Below are 20,723 nucleotides of genomic sequence, written 5' to 3' on the forward strand. Positions count from 1 at the left end.
TCTTGTTTGTGACTGGGATGCCGAGGATCACAAAGCGGGTGTGAATAACCATGCAAACTACATGGTGCCCTCACATGTTACAATCACCTATTCGATGTGCCGGTAAACCACACACGCTCCACCAAACTATGACAAACATTGAGTCACCTTCGCTACCTTTGATTAGAACCATTTAGTGTGCCGGTAAACCACACACGCTCCACTAACGTCTTCGCAAGGGCACAAAGTGTAATTTCATGGAATTGCATCAATTCACTTTTGCTTAAGTAACTAAGATTGGGAATTTGCGAAACATTTAGTTACTTTGTATTTCATTATACTTATAATGGAAGGTTTCGTCCTATCCTACCCGTTCGGCTAACGACCCTCCACTAGTTAAGAGTGCGGTGGGTAAGAGTGGATACCCATTCAATCGCCATTTTATAGGCAATTTCCTTAAACACCCCTTATAGACCAGCTTCGTGAATGAGGCCTACTAACGGTAAGACTGACTTTTACTCATACATATATAATGTTAGACTTTTAATGTTATATATAGTATAGGGTGTATTTTATACTTTTAAAATACTATATGGTTAACTTTAACAATTACACTTTTAATTCAATTAAAGGTTAACCTAAACTTTTATGGATTTATTAAACCTCTTTTAATTATACTCCTTAACTAATTAATAAAACCATAAGGGTGTGATTTGAACTTTTCAAAACATTACTAGAGTTTTAGAATTTAACATTTCTAATTAAACCTTTAATCAACTTTTAAATTCCAAAACTTGAGGGCAAGTTTTGAAACATTTCAAAACATTAGGGTTTTAACTATTTAAATTTCAAAACAACAAAACTTTTGGGGTTCAAATTTAAACTATAAAACCTAAAGGGATAAATTGAAACTATTTCACAAGATAATTCAAATCTAAATTACAAATAATCAAACTTTATCTAATAAAACAAGTGATTATCTAAATTTTGACAATTATCTTCTATTTTGGTAAGAATAATCGCATAATAATGGAAAAATTCGGATTTTATCACAAAAGCAAGTTTATGGTAATTATCCAAAACCAAAACAGGAAGAAAATCGCGAATCTGAGCTGTCAGACCCTTTGACTCGTCGAGTCTGGACCTGGACTCGTCGAGTACAGCTGACTCGGCGAGTTCACCAAGTGACTCGGTGAGTCAAACATTCAGAAACTCAAAAAATCGATTTTCAGTGCTTATTTCGATCAAATATGCATCAATACAATTGAAACCAATCTAGGCTCTGATACCACTGATGGGTTTTGGTCATAAGACATCCTATGTGCTCATACAAACCCTAATGCTTGGATCTAGGTTTCTCTATTGTACATGCTTTGAATCCAAGACTATAAACCCTAATTCTAGCATGCAAGTAATCATATTAACATGTAATTAGGTTTAAGAACATACCTTGATTGTTATGTAGTAATAACAATCCCAATTCCTCGTTGTATTGACTTTGGAATGCATAGAGTCACAAGTGTCACTCCTCTAATGGCTCACAAACACCATAAGCAAATGGAGAAGGTATAAAGAGAGAAGTGAGAGGTTAGAATTCGTATCTAGGACCTCTTGGGAAGGGATACACGAATTCATGGCCCTAGGGGTGTTTATATAGGTGTAGAGATAGGGTTTCAGTCATTATCCTTATCTAGTTGATTATCCATTAAGCAACCAATAAGATAATCCTTGAATCCTTATCATACTCGAATTCTAAGGGATTTACACCTCAAATTCGTTCACCATATATATAAGATAATCCTTACCTTATTTTGTAACTATCACATAATTACAATTCAGCCCCTCTAGTTTAATTAGTTACATTTGATCACAAAACTAATTCTTAATTAATTATTGACCAATATTAATTAAACAAATATGATTTCTCCTTTAATATATTATTCTTATAACATATTAATAAATCATATTATCCTCTCTCTCTTTATTCATTTCTCCAATCAAGTTGCTTTGGTGAAGGCAACCCAAAAGGACCATGCACCATCGGGTCAAGTACATACCAAAATAGTTATGGACTTAGACACTAATCCAACAGGTTATTCATATGCTGGTGTAATGGATGTAATTTCGTTGGTTACTGATTCTTAATGTGACATATAATAATGGACATATTCGCTATCCTCTGATTTAATACAATTACCAGCTCAGCAATCCAGGGAACATGTAATTTAACAAACTAACTTTTAGTTGGAATTATGCTAGACTTGAATTGTACACTGTCATTAATGGTCATAACTTTAGTTTTAATGTGTGAATGGTCATTACACATGTGTTTACATATTAAAGTTACAAAATTCTCTATTTAACTCTGGGCTTATGGTTAAAGTCTTAGTCATATAAACCTAATGGTCATAGAGATCATATGATTGAAACAAGTTAATATATAATGGTCATCTCTCCCTAACAATGCTCAATAATAAACCTGAAAGATTAAACTTTAACACATAAGGTTCTTTATCAAGCTAATATAATAAATAACCAACTAATTAAATATGTAATCGTAGAATAAAATCATAGTCTCAAAGCTTCTCTACCCTAAAAGAAAGTTGAGGTTTTTAGCCTACTATCATGGCAGAGAAAACTATTAAAATGAAGCAAACTTTTATCTACATGATTGAAAACAAGCTATTTGAGTTATTAACTGTAATTATGCTGATGATCTCTTCCGATCTTTCTTCTCTAATGAATTATGACTTCCAAGGCTTCCAATAATATTCTTCTGTGGTTCATCTCCAAGTTAGGGTTATATATCTCCAAAACTTAGTCATCATGCTGTAACACCCGTAGATCCGGGCTAGTCAATTTAGAGACGATAAGCATCAAAAATGACTTTTTGATGGAATATTATTTAGAAGGATTAATCTTAACTAAGCTGTAGTATATGTTGCAAGGCATTCGTACATAAAAAAGAATGTCGAAATCCGAGTTATAACGAAGAAGTTATGACCAGTCAAAGTTTCGCGACAGAACCGGCACGACACAACGTGACGTAAATAGTGAATTTACGTTAGAGCGATATTTGGCATTAGCGATCTAAATGAAAGTTGTAGAATACGTTAAACCGAGAGCGTGCATAAAAAGAACGTTCAAATCTGACTTCGTATGAGGAAGTTATGATTTTTCTAAGTTTCAGCTTAGCAATATGCAGCTCGAAGTTCGAATAGGAGATCGAGTGATTTCTAGCCGAAACAATGTAAATGAGAACCGAAGATCTCTTCGATAGTAGTTCAATGGTAAAAAGACAGGCGAAAACGGACGTCGGATGAAGAAGTTATGAGTTTATAACGGAGTTTTCCTGTCCCAGCCTACTAAAAATAATATAATAAACATTAAAGTCAAAATTAGCTGACGAATTCTAAACGAAAGTTGAAGATCTTGTTTTTACCTACGTTTGAAAAAAATGAACGTTGAAAACGGAGCTCGTATGCGAAAGTTATGAATTTCTGAAGTTCGGGACGCGAACCCCAAAGTTGTGTCAGAGTTCACGACGTGAAAACAGTGTTCACAACGTGAACTGACTTCTGACGCCTTCTGGAGCCTGACAGATGCAAGTTGCGATGACACACCTAATGACGACTGAACTCACGATGTGAATCCAAAAAACCAACCCTATAAATAGAAATCGAAGGGCAACCGATTTAGGTTGCTACTTTATCACTCTCTCACTCCCGATACCCTCTCTAAGCCCTCTTTTAACCCCCCCCCCTGAAGCCCCGATATCATCCCGAGACCCGAAGCAAGTCCTGAAGATCCGAATATACCGAGAAGAAAAGAGTTTCCGAGCTGAAGTTCTGCCCGCGAGAAGTCCGGTGTGTGAAGAGATCATAGTTTCACCGAAGAATACTACTTCTACAAGCCGTAGTGATGCCCGATCATCTTCTGATCAAGTGAGTGTATAGTCACTTTCTTCTAACACATTATTATTAAGTATTTGCTATGAAATACATGCTATATGTGTATATATTGTTGTTTATTTGAGACGATTGTGGAATGGATGAATTATATAGATTTTAATGAGTTAAACCGTATATGTATTTTGTATCTACTAATATGTTGGGTAGAACATGGGCAAAGAGATAAACTTGTTATAGATCCGGGAGTATGGGTCAGATCAAGAGGCTAGTTTTAGATTCGAGATTATGGATTAGGTAATGAGGCAAATTTAAGATCCTGGAGTACGGATTATGTATTTTTGAACTATGTGTTCATTTGATAAGGTATCATGTGTATAGTCCCTTTTAGGAACGTGACTTTAATACGAGTATTTACTAAAGTATGATATATATATATATATATATATATATATATATGTATGTACGCGTGTGTGTGAATTATTTGCTATTGCTCAAAACGTATGTTATATATATAATTGATGATATACAACGTACGAACCAGTTATGGTCCAATATGTGTTAAGATGTGTATATATATGATATTATTACTTAAAACTTTGTGTTAAGTATACTCATAGTTAGCGTTTCCAAACGGAGATAGTATCGAAAATTGATTATAGGCATTGTAGGCTTGCGTAGTGACGGGTTAAGACTTAAATAGGGATGTTTAGGTCCATTAAGTTTGGACATTGGGTAGCCTCTTATTAAGCGTACGTGTGTTGTGAGATTGATGATCAGTGGAGTACGTCCTACGTAGAGAAGTACATTTTATGTACGAAGTTCTTTTCAAAGCTTTGTGTCTTGGGTGCTGCTTGTGCCAGGGTACTATTATGTTCTCGGGTACGAGTCTTTCGCATACCAAAGTACTATAATGTGCCAGAAGTACTATCATGTACAAAGTCTTTTTGACAATTTTGTGTGTCGGTTACGGGAGCGTACGGGAGTACTCTAGTAGTATTTCCCCATACTTTTATTTTGAGAGAACTTTGGAATCAGCGTTTCTTTTATGAAGTTATTGACCGAGCTTCATATGTCAGCGTTTTCTTTCACGAAGTAACTAAGGGAACTTCGTAGACTGCCTAATATAGTGTGTCGGTAATATACCACTACTAGGTATGTCTGGTGTTATATTGTTGGATAGGGTGCGTCTGGGGGTGAAATACCTCATGATATTCAAGCCACTGCTAGGCAAAGTTCGATGCTGGATTGGGAGAGTCCGGGGGTAAAATACCTCACGATAGTCGGACCACGCCTAGGCATTGTTATATAGATAACTACCCCTGACTTAATTGTCTTGTGGTTCTTTCTTTTACGTACGAAGGTTTGTGGTGAAACTTATTCCATTCCCCTCATTTGATGTCTTTGTTGATCCTCGTTTTCTTCCAGGGAATTTCCGAAGCAACTTCGTCAGTTTTTGGTTCATATCGATTCCTTAGGCTAGATCTCGTAAGATCATTGTATAGGGTCAGTATGTGGGGATCGACGGGATGGGATATATTGTTTTAGAAATATGATTTATATGTGTTTATAATATTAGTGGTTTGCAGGATCGAGATATACTTTACTATCACATTGTTTGAACTAAGAGCTTTCGTACTCTGTGTACCTTAGGTGATTGGGTTCACCAGGGATATTCAAACTAAGTGTTCATTAGATATTTGAACTTAGTGTTCATCAGGTATATTTGAACTAAGTGTTCATTAGGTAATATTGGAACTAAGTGTTCATTAGGTGTTCTTGAACTAGGTGTTCCTTAATTATTGTGAACTGCGTGTTCACCAGAGGTAATCTAAGAACCTCGGCAGCACTAGAATTTGTGTCAATTCGTTAGGGAAATCCTTAGGAATGAATGGGAGAAGGGTAATCGGTTCTTAGGATAAATCTTTAAGAAATAAATGGAGATAGTGGGGGTGGGTAATTGGATTGATTGTTTAATAATTGAATATAATAATTATATTATTGTGGGTTGAAAACCCTATATGCTCACCAGGCTCCCAAGCCTGACCCTCTTAGTTTTCTTTGTATTACAGGTTATGGTACGAGAGCATAAGTTGGCTGACATAACGAGAGATTTTGGATTGTAGGCCAGTAGTTATGAATAACTGTTGTAAGGTCTATTTTTTCTGTTTATGCTTTTGGTTTGTATTGAACATGACATCCCGAGATTTTGTTATATAATGAAAATACATTTCTTTAAAGAAATGCTTTTATAAATTCTTATCATATTTTGCTTCGGGAACAAATTCTGCAACTCTTTTTTTTAAACGATTACTCTGATTTTAAAATAAAGCATAAACAAATCGGTCATTTTCTGACCACGAAACCGGGGATGTCACACATGTCGTGGCCAAATGTTTGCCACGTCATGGTCAATGCCTCCTAATTGTATTCAACAAGGAAGTCTTCTTTGATCGAGAATCTTCATGGCACCATGGTGTGGAAAAGAAATTACCGCGCCGTGGTGATCTTCTTGATACACGATTTTGAAGCTTCTTCTCTTTTTAAATCGTATTCCAACCTTCATCTTCTAGCTTTGTACAATTTTAGCCTATTCTTGAATGCCTTCTTTTAACTACAAAAATTGAATTGATACTAATAAGTACCAAATATCTTAATATTCACCCAAATTATAGCTCAAATGTGTTGAGATACTGCATAAACAAATGTATAAATGCAACAATACCAAAATACCCCACACTTGTTTTGTTATTGTCCCAAATCAAAACTTATTTCTATACATCATAGCCAAGACATTGCTCACCAATATATGTATAAAACAATCCAATTTGAACCCATTGATTATGCCTTGCTTCAATGCATGCATTTGTGTTATAAGAAACCCTAAACACTTCCCAAGCCCTAAATATTTACAATCCTCATAAACGCTTATGTGGTGCCTGGTTTCTGGGATGTATTTAACTTATAGTTCATTCTATTTTATAGAGAAACTTGACGATTTGGGAGCCCCAAACTTGTCGAGTAGAGATCATACGGTCCACATATTTTAAGTGAGCTACTTGACGAGTTAGGAGGCCTCAACTCGAAGAGTAAGCTGGCGGACATGAAACCCTAATTTACGGGGTTTGCACCCTATTTAAACACCTTAATCCCAAGGTATTGGCCTCATTTCTAGCTTCCAAGTCCCTAAACCTAAATCTCGAAACCCTAAAGCTACTGTGAGTGATTGTGAGCCATTCTTTAACACCCCGTTTTGAAAAGTACTATGGTGGCAGTCTCAGAGGCCCAAGATATAAGCGATTCGGTCTTTTATGGGTCTCAGGATTTATTCAGAAGGTTTAAGGCTTGGGTGTGTATCTAGGAGCGTAAGGCTTCTCGCCACCTTTTCGTGGATATAAAGTTCGTCGGAAACAGACTTAGAAGAAAGAAGTTATAGCACTTTGAAGTTATTGGCATAAATGATCCCTAATGGAAATGTTTGGCAAGCAAGTCCCATGCATGCAAGGGAAGTATGACGTGTCCGCTTGGGTACGCCCAGTGTAAGCTGGGAGTACGCCCAACTTGGTAGAGTAAAATGATCACAGGTGTGGGAGGAGTATGCCCAACGTACTCTCAGATACCCTAAACCCTAATTTTTAGGGCATGTGACTATATAAAGAACCTGATGGGTTTTATACATTAGAACCATCCTATATGCTCATACAAACCCAAATGCTTGGATCTAGGTTTCTCTATTGTACATGCAATGAATCCCAGACTTATAAACCCTATCTAGCATACATATATCAAAAAATAACATATAGAATCAGGTCTAGATGTTTACCTATTTAATGGAAGCTTGATTCTTCTTTCTTGGAGCTTAGAATCACAATTGTAACTCCTCTAATGGCTTACAAACACCACAAGCAAGAAGGAAACTATATGAGAGAGCTGGGAGGATGCTAAATTCGGCCCTAGGGTTTCCTTGGAAGCAAGTGGCCGAATTTGGGAGTTAGGGGTCCCTATTTATACTGCTGGATGCTATGGTTTCAGTCAAAACCCTAATTGATAACTTAGCCATCAAGCAGCCCAAGGAACCTTTTGGAATAAGGCCCTTAGACGAAAATATGATGATCCTTCATCATAATTTCGTTCCCCCTTAGTCCATTAGGTTTCCTTAGTCCAAAACTTAACTATCATACATTTGACAGTTAATTTCGTTCCCCCTTAGTCCATTAGGTTTCCTTACCCCTTTATTTAATTAATCTCTTTTAGTCACCAAATTAATTTCTAATTAATTTATGACCAATATTAATTAAATAGTATGATTTCTCTTTTAATATATTAATCTTATAATATATTAATAAATCATAATATCCTTTCTCTCCTTAAATTACCTTGTCAAGTTGCTATGGTGAAGGCAACCCAAAAGGACCATGCATGAAACGTGGCTCGCATGCAAAGGTATAGGGAGGGTGACTGACTTCGAAACACTTATACAAGTACGTTGGGCGTACTCCCAGACTACCTAAATTACATCCTCTACACCTAAATGGGTTTAAATCTCCATTTCCAAAGGCCCTAAGCCATACGATAGCCTATCCTCGAGCCACCATCCTGAATTAGGAAAGTGATTCGGAACAGGACGTTACAATTGAGGAGTCCCGATTTTGTTGAAAAGGAAGAATTCGGTGAATTGGAGGAAAACTCGACGAGTTAGATCGCGATTTCATGATTCTGTGATTCATGGGAACTCGGCGAGTTGAAGGGAAAACTCAACGAGTTGAGTCAACTCGGAGCGTTGACTTTGACATTGACTTAGACCAAAGTTGACCCTTAAGGGGTTATGAGTATGAAAGGGTAATTAAGGGAATTTTTATGTGTAGGGGATTGAGTTGGGTTGATATTCAGAGCATGGGACTATTCAGCTACTTCCAGTTTTCGGGGTGAGTTACCTTCCCAGTATAAGTGGGTCGAAGGCACCAATGTCGGCCACTAGTAGTTGTTTACAGTAGAGATGATTGTCTTTGTGATAATTGTCTGGTATGCCACTATCTTTTGAGATTTATGTGCTTGTATGCTATGTTATTATGTGGTAGTATAGGGGTGAAGTAGACCTTGTAACCAGTTGAAAGAGGCCGAAGGGGTAGGCCAACACCCAAATATGCTAGGCAATATGTGATTTATGTGCTTATATGCTAGGATATTATATGGTAGTGGTAAGTGTGAAATATACCCCATAACCGGTTTAAAGAGACCGAAGGGGTATGCCAGCACCAAGATATGCTAGGTAGTAACCGATTGAAAGAGACTGAAGGGGTAGGCCAACACCCAGATATTATAGGCAGTATCCGGTTGAAAGAGATCGAATGGGTAGGTCAACACCCATATATGCTAAGCGGTATCCGGTTGAAAGAGCCCGAAGGGGTAGGCCAGTACCCAAATATGCTCGGTAGTATCCCGTTGAAAGAGACCGAAAGGGTAAGACAACACACGAATATGCTATGCAGTATGTTTATTGTATGATATGTGGTATGATTGGGGAACTCACTAAGCTTTGTGCTTACGCTTTTCAGTTTTGGTTTTAGGTATTTCTACTTCGAAAGGAAATGAGTCGGCATGATCGCAGCGCATCACACTATGAAAAATACGTAAAATATTCTAATAAAATATTTCATTGTAAATACTCCAATGTAATTTTTAGAATGTTAAAATATTCTAGTATTCTAGTAGATTTGTCAGATATGTAAAATATTTTAAATATTTTATTAGAATATTTCACTGATATTTCAAAAAGAAGGTAATTTTTTTTAATTTTTTAATTATTTATTTTATGGATAAAAAAAGTAATAAAAATAATATTTTTAAATTTTTTTGAAAAATTTCATTTATTTTGCATTTTAAAAATGTTTTTTATTTAAAAAATGAGTGACTAGGATTGCGTAAACCCGTTTTACAAAATATATTGGTCTCACATGAATGTATATATATATATATATATATATATATATATATATATATATATATATATATATATATATATATATATATATATATATATGTGTGTGTGTGTGTGTGTGTGTGTGTGTGTGTGTGTATACACACACACACACTAGTTTATAACCCGTGAAACCACGGCTACAAAATTAATTAAACTTTAATAGTTTGAACAAAAAATTATTAATCAATTATAATCGTTAATTTAAATAAATATATGAAATTATATCATCTTATAATTTATATTAATTTTATTTTAATTTTTATTGCATTGTTATTAATTTATTGTAATTAAAGTTAAAATTTTAAATTTTGAAATAGATAATTAATAGGTTGACAAGTAGCATAATTAATTAAGAGGTTTAATAGGGTGACACATGACAAAAAAAAATGTGTAACACATGTCAAAATGAGATTAAAACTATTCTTTTACTTGTTTATAACTTGTGGGAATCACGGTTATAAAAATAACTAAACTTTTATAATAAAAAAAATCAAAATCATTAATCAATTATTTTAAATAAATTACTAATTAAGAGATATTTTTATTAGTTATGTGAAATTATAATCGTTTATTCAAATAAATATATAAAAATAATTTTTAATACATAATACACTTTTTTTGTGAATTAATGAAAACAATAATATAAATTTTAAAATTTAATTTAAAATAGAGAATAAATACATTGAAAATAGCATCACATTAATGAGGAGGTTTAATAAATTTAAAATGAAGAACTAATAAATTAACAAGTGACAACACATTAATTAAGAGGTCTAATATAGTGAAAAATGGTAAAAAAAACTACTCTTTTATTAGTATAGGGAGATTAGATTATATATATATATATATATATATATATATATATATATATATATATATATATATATATATATATATATATATATATATATATGTTTGTGTGTGTGTGTTGTGTAGACTAAAACAAAACAAGGCTTGTTGGCAACAAGATTCTTACTAGATTATAAGGTAGCAACAATGATCCCATGCACACATTTCTGAGTATCTCTTGGGAACTCCTTTCTGTCTTCTTCTCCTACCGTCCACCCACACCCCCTTGTTATTTTAGATACAGGTATTCGTATATATAGAGAGTGATGTCCATCCAATAAGTGAAGAACCTTTAAATATATATATATATATATATATATATATTATTCTTAAAGGCTATAAATCGTTACCTCTTCAGCGCAAAAGCTGTGTTTAAAAGTACAAAATCCTATAATCCAATCGCCATGAAGACGATGATCTCCTCTCCGATTCCAACCTTCCACCCCCGGTTCTCACCGGCGGCAGGTTCTCATCGTCTTTCATCCCTCCTTCCATCCAGTGGTAGTGCTCTCTCTCTCTCTCTCTCTCTCTCTCTCTCTCTCTCTCTCTCTCTCTCTCTCTCTCTCTCTCTCTCTCTCTCTCTCTCTCTCTCTCTCTCTCTCGTAGTATCTGTATTTATGCCTGTATATATATACTTACACGTATACTGTATATATACATATGTTTATGTGAATTAATGAATACAAGTTAAAGTCGATAAAACAGTTCTACTCTTGTCGTAATTTTCAAGTACTCATTGCTGGTAAACCGTTGAGATTTCTTTAATTAACGTATATGGGGAATTACGAAATTTCTTTAATTTTGGTTAATCATTTTGTTCTTGCGGTTGCGAAGATTAGAGCTTTATCTCTCTATGCGCGTGAGTTGGATCCCACTGTTTTCATCACTCAATTTGGAGCAGTAGAATACGATCATCATCATTGTAACTTTATTCCTTTCTGCTTCGATCTCAAGCACTCAATTCTTTATAGGAAAATCCCGTTTTTTTTTTTTTTTTTTTCTTTATTGTTCATAAATTAAATTTTAATTATTGCAATTGGTCTACAGGCAGTGTAGTCCTTACTGGATCGAAAATCCAATGCAAAGCCGTATCAAAGTCTCCTACACAAGGTAAGTATCCCAAAATGTTAACATTTCTTTTATTAATCTTTTGATGCATATATCCCATAAAAAGAACTTCCTTTTCTGATCCTTATTAATTAGAATAAAATATTTTAACATTTATTTTATTCATTGTTTTATGGGTGTCAAGATTACTCATTAATAATATTTGAGATAAAAAAAATGTAATTTAATTAATCAAACGGTCCGATTACTATAAATAGAGCTTTATTTTATTTCCTTTTATTCAAAAAATTACTTTTAAAGATAATATGTAACTTTTTTGTTTGTTTATATATTTTTTTAATATAATATTTCTTTATATGTGATGGTGTAGAATACTTTGATGTACTTCAAAAAAATGGTATACCATTTATAAACTGGCAAAATGACATCGTGGAGGATGAGTTGGATAAAGAAAAGGTGCTATTTTGTACTTATAATCTCATTTTTACCTTCTATAGTTATATTTTGAAGTAAAAGGCCTTTTAATTTGTTTGGTACTAACATTTTCTCATCATGCCTCAAACCCTAACAGAAGATTTTGTATCCGAATGATGAGATCAAAGGGTTTGTCGAGAGGATCAAAGTGATGTTGGGATCGATGGATGAAGGAGAGATAACTGTATCGGCTTATGACACAGCTTGGGTTGCACTCGTTCAGGATATTAACGGAAATGGTCGCCCCGAGTTTCCGTCAAGTTTAGAGTGGATTGTGAAAAATCAACTACCTGACGGATCATGGGGCGACCGTTTGATCTTTTCGGCTCATGACCGGATCATAAATACATTGGCATGTGTTATCGCGCTAACTTCTTGGAAAGTTCATCCCGGTAAATGCCAAAAAGGTAACAGTTGGTCACAATTCATTATTCGTACATCACAACAGTAAACATGATTTCTCTTTAAAAAAAAACAATAAATTAACATGATTTTACTTTATTTTAAGATCGTACAATCTTAAACATTATTCGTTATCATCTCAAAGTATTTAGAGTAAATTACACGAATGGTCCCTATGGTTTAGGGTAATTTGCGCGTTTGGTCCCTAACTTATTTTTTTAACTCGGAAGGTCCTACTGTTTGTTTTTGTTACGCGGTTGGTTCCTATCTTACCTAAAAAGACTATTATACCCTTGATTTTTTTAATTTATCTAAATAAACACACCCCTAATCCTACCCCTCACTTTACCTCACCTACCCCATCATTTTTTTCTCTTTAAATAATAGTCTTTTTAGATAAAACAGGGACCAAACGCATAACAAAAATAAACATTAGGGACCAAACGTGTAACAAAAACAAACCATAGCGACCTTCCGAATTAAAAAAATAAGTTAGGGACCAAACATGCAAATTACCTCAAACCATAGGGACCATTCGTGTAATTTACTCAAGTATTTATTTATTTAGACTGAAAGTATGCCATGAACGATGATGACTCAATTATTTATTTAATTAGACTGAAAATATGATTATGAGTAGAATGAATTTACATCAACAAAACTTTATGGTGAATTTGGTTGTTGTTGCTAAATATTTACGAGGGTTTTAGCGATGCCTAATGGAACCTTTTGCGATAGAAATAATTTCACTAATTAAACCATCAAACATGTATACACAGGACTGAAATTTCTGAATGACAATATAAGCAAACTTGAAGAGGAAAATCCAGAACACATGCCGATCGGTTTTGAAGTAGCTTTCCCTTCGCTCATTGATATTGCAAGGAAACTAGACATTCAAGTCCCCGAGGATTCTCCCGCCTTGAAAGAAATCTATGCAAGACGAAACCTGAAGCTCACAAAGTCGGTATTTTTTTTCCCGAAACTAAAAAAAATTATTGAAAGAAATTATGTTCGTTACTTTCACTAGGAAATTAATACCAAAAACACGAATGTACTTATGACGTTTTTTTTTTTTTTGTGTGGAAAAGGATACCGAAGAGCTTAATGCACAAAGTGCCAACAACTTTACTTCATAGCTTGGAAGGAATGCCAGATTTGGAGTGGGAAAAGCTTCTAAAATTGCAGTGCATAGATGGGTCATTTCTGTTTTCTCCATCATCTACTGCTTTTGCACTCATGCAAACAAAAGATCAAAAGTGTCTGCAGTATCTTACAGATGCTGTCACCAAATTCAATGGTGGAGGTATGTTTGGTGTTATATATAGAACCCTTTTTTTGTTCTATAAAAAGAAATCTTTCTACTTAGGGAATATGATCATATTCTTTTTTTTTTTTTTTTTGTTATAGTTCCGAACGTGTACCCAGTGGATCTTTTTGAGCATATTTGGGTCGTTGATCGCCTTCAACGACTTGGGATTTCGCGTTATTTCGATTCCGAGATCAAGGATTGCGTTGACTATATATACCGGTATATTGCAAATTCGATCAAAAGTAGAACTTGTAATAAAGTCGTCGGCGTTGGTAATTAAAATGATGGAATTGAATATGGTTTCAGGTATTGGACGAAGGACGGAATTTGTTGGGCGAAGAATTCTAACGTACAAGATATTGATGACACCGCGATGGGATTTAGGGTTTTAAGAATGCACGGCTATAAAGTTACTACAGGTCAGTTTTTAGATGATCACCTCGATCAATCAGGTGACTGCATTAAAGATTAACGAGCATGTTAATTTGTGGCAGATGTGTTTCGACAATTCGAGAAAGATGGTAAATTTGTGTGCTTCCCAGGGCAAACAACACAAGCGGTGACCGGAATGTTCAATTTATTTAGGGCTTCGCAGGTGCTCTTCCCCGATGAGAAAATTCTCGAAGATGCCAAGAAATTTTCGTATAACTATTTGAAGGAGAAACAATCGACAAACGAGCTTCTTGATAAATGGATCATCGCCAAGGACTTGCCAGGCGAGGTATATATATATATATATATATATATATATATATATATATATATATATATATATATATATATATATATATATATATATATATATATATATATATATATATATATATATATATATATATATATATATATATATATATATATATATATGAAGATATTGATTTTATAACATTTTGCGACAGGTGTTCATAATCAAATATATATGATCTACAGGTTGAATACGCATTAGATGTCCCATGGTATGCGAGCTTACCCCGACTCGAAACAAGATTTTACTTGGAGCAATACGGAGGTGAAGACGACGTTTGGATCGGGAAAACCCTATACAGGTATTAATTATTACAACTACATATAAATCTAGAAATCGAACAACTTTAATTTACAAGACAGCAACTTTTGCTTTTTGCCACGGCCATATATCTGCCATTTGAAGATGACTTTCAAAACGACAGCGGAAGACAATAGTACGTTCACCTCTTTTAAAACCCGTGAATGCGTTGGTTTGTTTGTCTTCGATCGATCTGGATATACATACGCACATAAATTCTCTGCACAATATTGGTTTGTGCATGCTACTACACGTGCATTTCTGGTTATCGCTTAAGATGCAATCAAACAAACATTGGGAATTGTATATAGCTTTCTATGATCTTACGTAACTATTTTGGGTATCCGACAATTTTAATTATATCCATTCGAATTTATGTCTTGATTAAGTGATCTGTATTTATCGTATACATATCAGCTGGGCCCCAAAAAAAATAATACGTATATTATCTAATTATGATATATATATATATATATATATATATATATATATATATATATATATATATATATATATATATATATATATATATATATATATATATATATATATATATATATATATATATATATATATATATAAAAGGTCACTTCCGACGACTGGTATATATTATAACGGTTTAATGAAAATGCAGGATGGGTAATGTGAGCAATAATACGTATCTTGAGATGGCTAAATTGGATTACAATAACTGTCTAGCAATACATCACCTCGAATGGAACACTATGCAACAGTAAGTTTGCTATTCAACTGTTGTAGGCTACTCTACTATAAGAAATTTGGCAATATTTGTGACCGGTTCGAATTTTTTGTCCCAACGCAAAGTGAGTCATTATCGATCTCTAGTTTCCAAACGAGGGAAATGCCCTTTTCATCTAGACGTCATCAAGTAAAATCGTCCTAGCTAGAAAACTTATCTTGTCTTAGCGAATGATCTGAATGAATTGTCGATATATACTCTAAAAATTCCATTTTTAAGCAGATGGTATGTGGATTTTGGTATGGAACGGTTTGGGACGAGTGACGTCACGAGCCTTTTGTTGTCATACTACCTTGCGGCGGCTAGTGTATTCGAGCCAGAAAGATCCAAAGAACGGATAGCATGGGCTAAAACTACTACATTAGTCGACACCATCTCCTCGTTTTTCTACTCATTCAAAATCTCCGATGAGCATAGGAGAGAGTTTGTCGAGGATTTCAGAAACGTATCCAATTCTATCCATCATGCCAAGTGAGTTTCTTCTCGCGCCATATAGCGACAACCGTTTTAGGTGTCTCAAAAAGTAATTAATTGTTCGCATATAATTTCTATTATTTAATTATATGGTTACATGATATAAGAAACGGGAAGCCATGGCATGGATTGATGGTTGCACTGAAAGGAACCCTACACGAGATCGCTTTGGACGTTCTTATGACTCATCGTAGAGACATCCATCCACAGCTTCACCATGCCGTAAGCTTTCCATATATATATATATATATATATATATATATATGATCGAGGGTTTTTTTTAACTATTTGACCAGTCATATATAGGCTGTCGCTAACCATTGTACTTTTATAGTGGGAGATGTGGTTGATGAGGTGGCAACAAGGCGTAGACGTAATGGAAGGACAAGCGGAACTGATAGTACAAACGATAAACATGACGGCTGGCCGATGGGTGTCCAACGAACTCTTAGCCCATCCTCAATACAGACTCCTCTCATCCGTCATTAATAACATCTGTCACGAAATATCCCACGTAAATGCAAGTTGCCACATTTCAAGCCTGTTTCTAATTCGATCGTGTTGAAATGTAATAATTTTTTCTCAATCGTTTTCAGAATCGAACCTGCATGGAAGTCAACAGTACAACTATCAGCACTTCGATAGATTCCAAAATGCAAGAACTCGTGCAACTCGTGCTCAGCGACTCACCGGATGATCTTGATCAGGATTTAAAACAGACTTTCCTCACCGTTGCAAAAACCTTCTACTACAAGGCGTACTGCGATCCTGAGACAATTAATGTTCATATTTCCAAAGTAATGTTCGAAACGATAATTTGAAAAGACTGATATATATATATATATATATATATATATATATATATATATATATATATATATATATATATATATATATATATATATATATATTATTCTTACATAGCATAGCATGTCGCCATGTTCAGAAAGAATTGTCAGTGAAAATGGTATCTGAAATTTTCTGATTTTTAAGATATTATCACGAAAACGAGAGGCGTGAAAATCGTATAAAAAGGATAATGTTCAACTATTTTAGAATGTCTTGTAGTCAAAAATAGAAGTAACTTTTAGTTAAAGAAAGAAGAAAGGCATATAAGTTGATGAGCAGTACTAAACATCTATCTATCTATCATCAAAGTTAGTGGGTGTATGCATGGGTGGCATTATGGTCGATGGATTGGGGGGCATGTGTCTTTTTAGAACACATGCATCAAAAGCTTCTTTTACTCAAAGTGGCAGACGATCACATCAAGTTAAATCAAACACTATACGGTATTGACGAGTGCTAAAATGTACCTATCCGATTTTTTATTAAACAAAAGATTTTAAAAAAATAAAATTGTCAAAGATGGATTGAATTCTAGTCAATAGGGCAACCACCAATCACATCTCTCTCTCTCTCTCTCTCTCTCTCTCTCTCTCTCTCTCTCTCTCTCTCTCTCTCTCTCTCTCTCTCTCTCTCTCTCTCTCTCTCTCTCTCTCTCTCTCTCGATGGCGATGCATGGGTGGCGAGCTCCCTAGTGTATGCTAGGGGCGGTGTATAGCGTGTCTAGCGAGGGTCTCCCAACGCCCCACTCCTACATTGCCTTAGGCATTAGAAAACAAAATTTTCTCCTAAGGGTTGTAAATGTGCATATAAAATTTTGGAAATTTAAAACTTACATATGTAATGTTGAAAATCTTTATAATATTTATCTTTTCACAACATAATTCTATATCTTTTCCCTACTCAATGCTCACATTCTCACAACTAGGCTTGAGGAGGTGTTGCCTGTGCAACCGTACACACACCGTGTCCTGAACAACCCCGAAATTTTAAATTTTCAATGATATGTCGCTATATGTTACTAATTTGTTGCTATCCATGGTGTCTCTTGCTGATCCAAAATTGTAACCCATTTTTATTATTTGTATAAAGCTTAAAAAACAATGGACCAACCATCCTTACAACTGTAAGTCCATAAGCCTTTGATAACATAATATGACATGTTATTCTTTCAACAATCCATAAGAATTTTTGGTTCATGAAATGTTTTGAAAGAAATTGAAATTTACCAAATTCGATATTTGAAGACTTTTTGAAATTTAAAAAGAAAAAATTGAATTTTATTATATTTTTGATTAGGAAATAAATTGTGAAAGTCAATTCAACTACTTCGTATATATTTGATTGATTTGTAAATTTATCAAAAGTTTTGAAATATAAACTGAAATATCCCAAAAATACAGTTCAAAATTTTTGTTTTTAGATCATTAATAAAACCATAAAAATCATCATCATAAACCATGTATCACAAAATGTCATAACTATCAACATAACAATCTCATATTAATATCAGAGTAAATATCTCAGGCTAAAACTATGGTGTGTCATGCGATCATCACGAACCTTTCCATTTGCTAGCAGAAGTACCTAAAATCAAAATTGAAACTGTAAGCACAAAGCTTAGTGAGCTCCCCCAAACTACCACATACCATACACATATACATGTAACTAGGAGATATGAGCCCCACCTACACTCATGGAGATACGAGCCCCACTCACACTCCACTAACTGGGATATACGAGCCCTGCCCACACTCGACTAATATGAGATGCGGGCCCCGCCCACACTCGGCTACTATGAGATACGGGCCCCACCCACACTTAGCTACTATGAGATACAGGCCTCGCCTACACTCAACTACTAACATGCATACAAGTATCACACAGATGACAAGTGCATCTACAAAGATCAAACAATCATATATATCCATACTTAAATAATGCTATGAGATACGGGCCCGCCTACACTTTACTAACTACGAGATACGGGCCCCGCCCACACTCAGCTACTAGTCATACACATAACATATATGGGTCGGCCTTTTCCTACCTTCGACCCATTCTACTATAGGAAAACTCACCTCTCAAACTGGATGTTGAACTCGTGCTTGAGGAATCTCTGTTACATTTTGATGTTTGGCAGGATCAAGCAAATGGAAGGCAACTTAAAGGAAGAGTATGATGAATCTGTTCGTGAAGATGGATTTCAATCGCATGGTTCGAAGATCGGATTCTTGAACTGCTACTTAGGAGTTATGATAGATTGCTAGGAAATATATAATAACATAGTTTTCATTTAAAGTTGCATTGTAAGGAAAAGTTTTTTCTGCATTTTATAAATAAATACAATTTTGTTCTACTTTAGTGAGTTTATTATTATTATTATTATTATTATTATTATTATTATTATTATTATTATTATATATATATATATATATATATATATATATATATATATATATACTGCCCAGAGGACAAACACATAACAACTAAGCCAAAATATCAGACGAGATCTGCACGTGTATAGAAAGTTAGCAAAAAATATCATATACTGCCTAGAGGACAAACACATAACAACTAAGCCAAAATAAGAAACACCAGCATAAATCAAGGACGATTTCTGCAAAAAAAAAAAAAAAACACGAAGTTTATTATTCCTAACAATTGTCCATATATATATATATATATATATATATATATATATATATATATATATATATACATACTAGCCGTTACCCGCGCACAGCGGCGGGGACAAATAGCTTCTTTCAACGATATTTTTTTAAAGAAAAATGTTATGTTCCAAAAGAAAGTTCATGTCGTGGGTGAGAGGAAGGGCGGTAGTCGTGATAGTGGTTGATTGAAGGCGAAAGGAGGCAGAGCGGCTGTGGTGGTGGTGGTTATACTGTCTTGGTTACTGGTTAGGGTTCTTCGAAAGAGTGTGCGTATATTTCTTATTTTGAAGGGATTACGAAGATAGATATTATGAGATTGTTTGTTACCAATGTGAGAGAAGAGATCCTCTATAAATTGTTGACATTGACCGCTTCAAATGGTTGAAATGTTGAGATTGACGGGTTCAATTTGCAAATGAATTCTACTATTAATTTGATACGAGATTTTTAAGGGATAAAGGATATGGTTAAAGTTTTAATATTATTATATTATAAATGGGTTGTACTTCAAGCTTAATAGTTTGGACGTCTTAAAAAAATAATATTATTATATTCAATATATTTATAGAAATAGTTAGATTTCTTTTATATATATATATATATATATATATATATATATATATATATATATATATATATATATATATATATATATATATATATATATATATATATATATATATGAATGACAATTTCCTCGTATTATATTTCTAGTTCAAAGTCAACATTAATTTCCAGTTCGTTTTGATTATTTAATTCTTATTAGTGTGACTTTATTTATCTATTTTGGCCTTTTAGTTATTTATTTAAATAATTGATTAAAACAAAAGTTATTTTACCCTCAAAAATTAAGATGTTACAATTATCATACAAAACACCTATGGATACTCATTCATGCAAGAAAACACCAAAAATTAAGATGTTACAATAATTACAATTAGTCAATTATCA

General features: G+C 34.0%; 1 protein-coding gene across 2 annotated transcripts; it reads left to right on the forward strand.

The window, feature by feature from the left end:
- The first annotated feature begins 10,810 nt into the window (after positions 1-10,810).
- On the forward strand, positions 10,811-17,301 carry GA1 (Terpenoid cyclases/Protein prenyltransferases superfamily protein). Of its 2 annotated transcripts, none has more exons than XM_078973318.1 (15): positions 10,811-11,217; positions 11,764-11,826; positions 12,155-12,240; positions 12,356-12,665; positions 13,440-13,623; positions 13,752-13,966; positions 14,071-14,191; positions 14,279-14,391; positions 14,467-14,693; positions 14,903-15,018; positions 15,652-15,750; positions 16,000-16,248; positions 16,359-16,473; positions 16,586-16,771; positions 16,848-17,301. In XM_078973318.1, the coding sequence occupies exons 1-15, from the start codon at positions 11,121-11,123 to the stop codon at positions 17,070-17,072; spliced, it is 2,406 nt and encodes an 801-aa protein (XP_078829444.1). In that variant the 5' UTR covers positions 10,811-11,120; the 3' UTR covers positions 17,073-17,301. The 2 variants fall into 2 exon arrangements, with proteins under 2 accessions (XP_078829444.1, XP_078829445.1); XM_078973319.1 differs by having other exon boundaries at positions 16,586-16,765.
- Positions 17,302-20,723: the final 3,422 nt, after the last annotated feature.

This window comes from Lactuca saligna, chromosome 9 (genome assembly GCF_052625555.1).
Source record: "Lactuca saligna cultivar CGN05327 chromosome 9, ASM5262555v1, whole genome shotgun sequence".
NCBI lineage: Eukaryota > Viridiplantae > Streptophyta > Magnoliopsida > Asterales > Asteraceae > Lactuca > Lactuca saligna.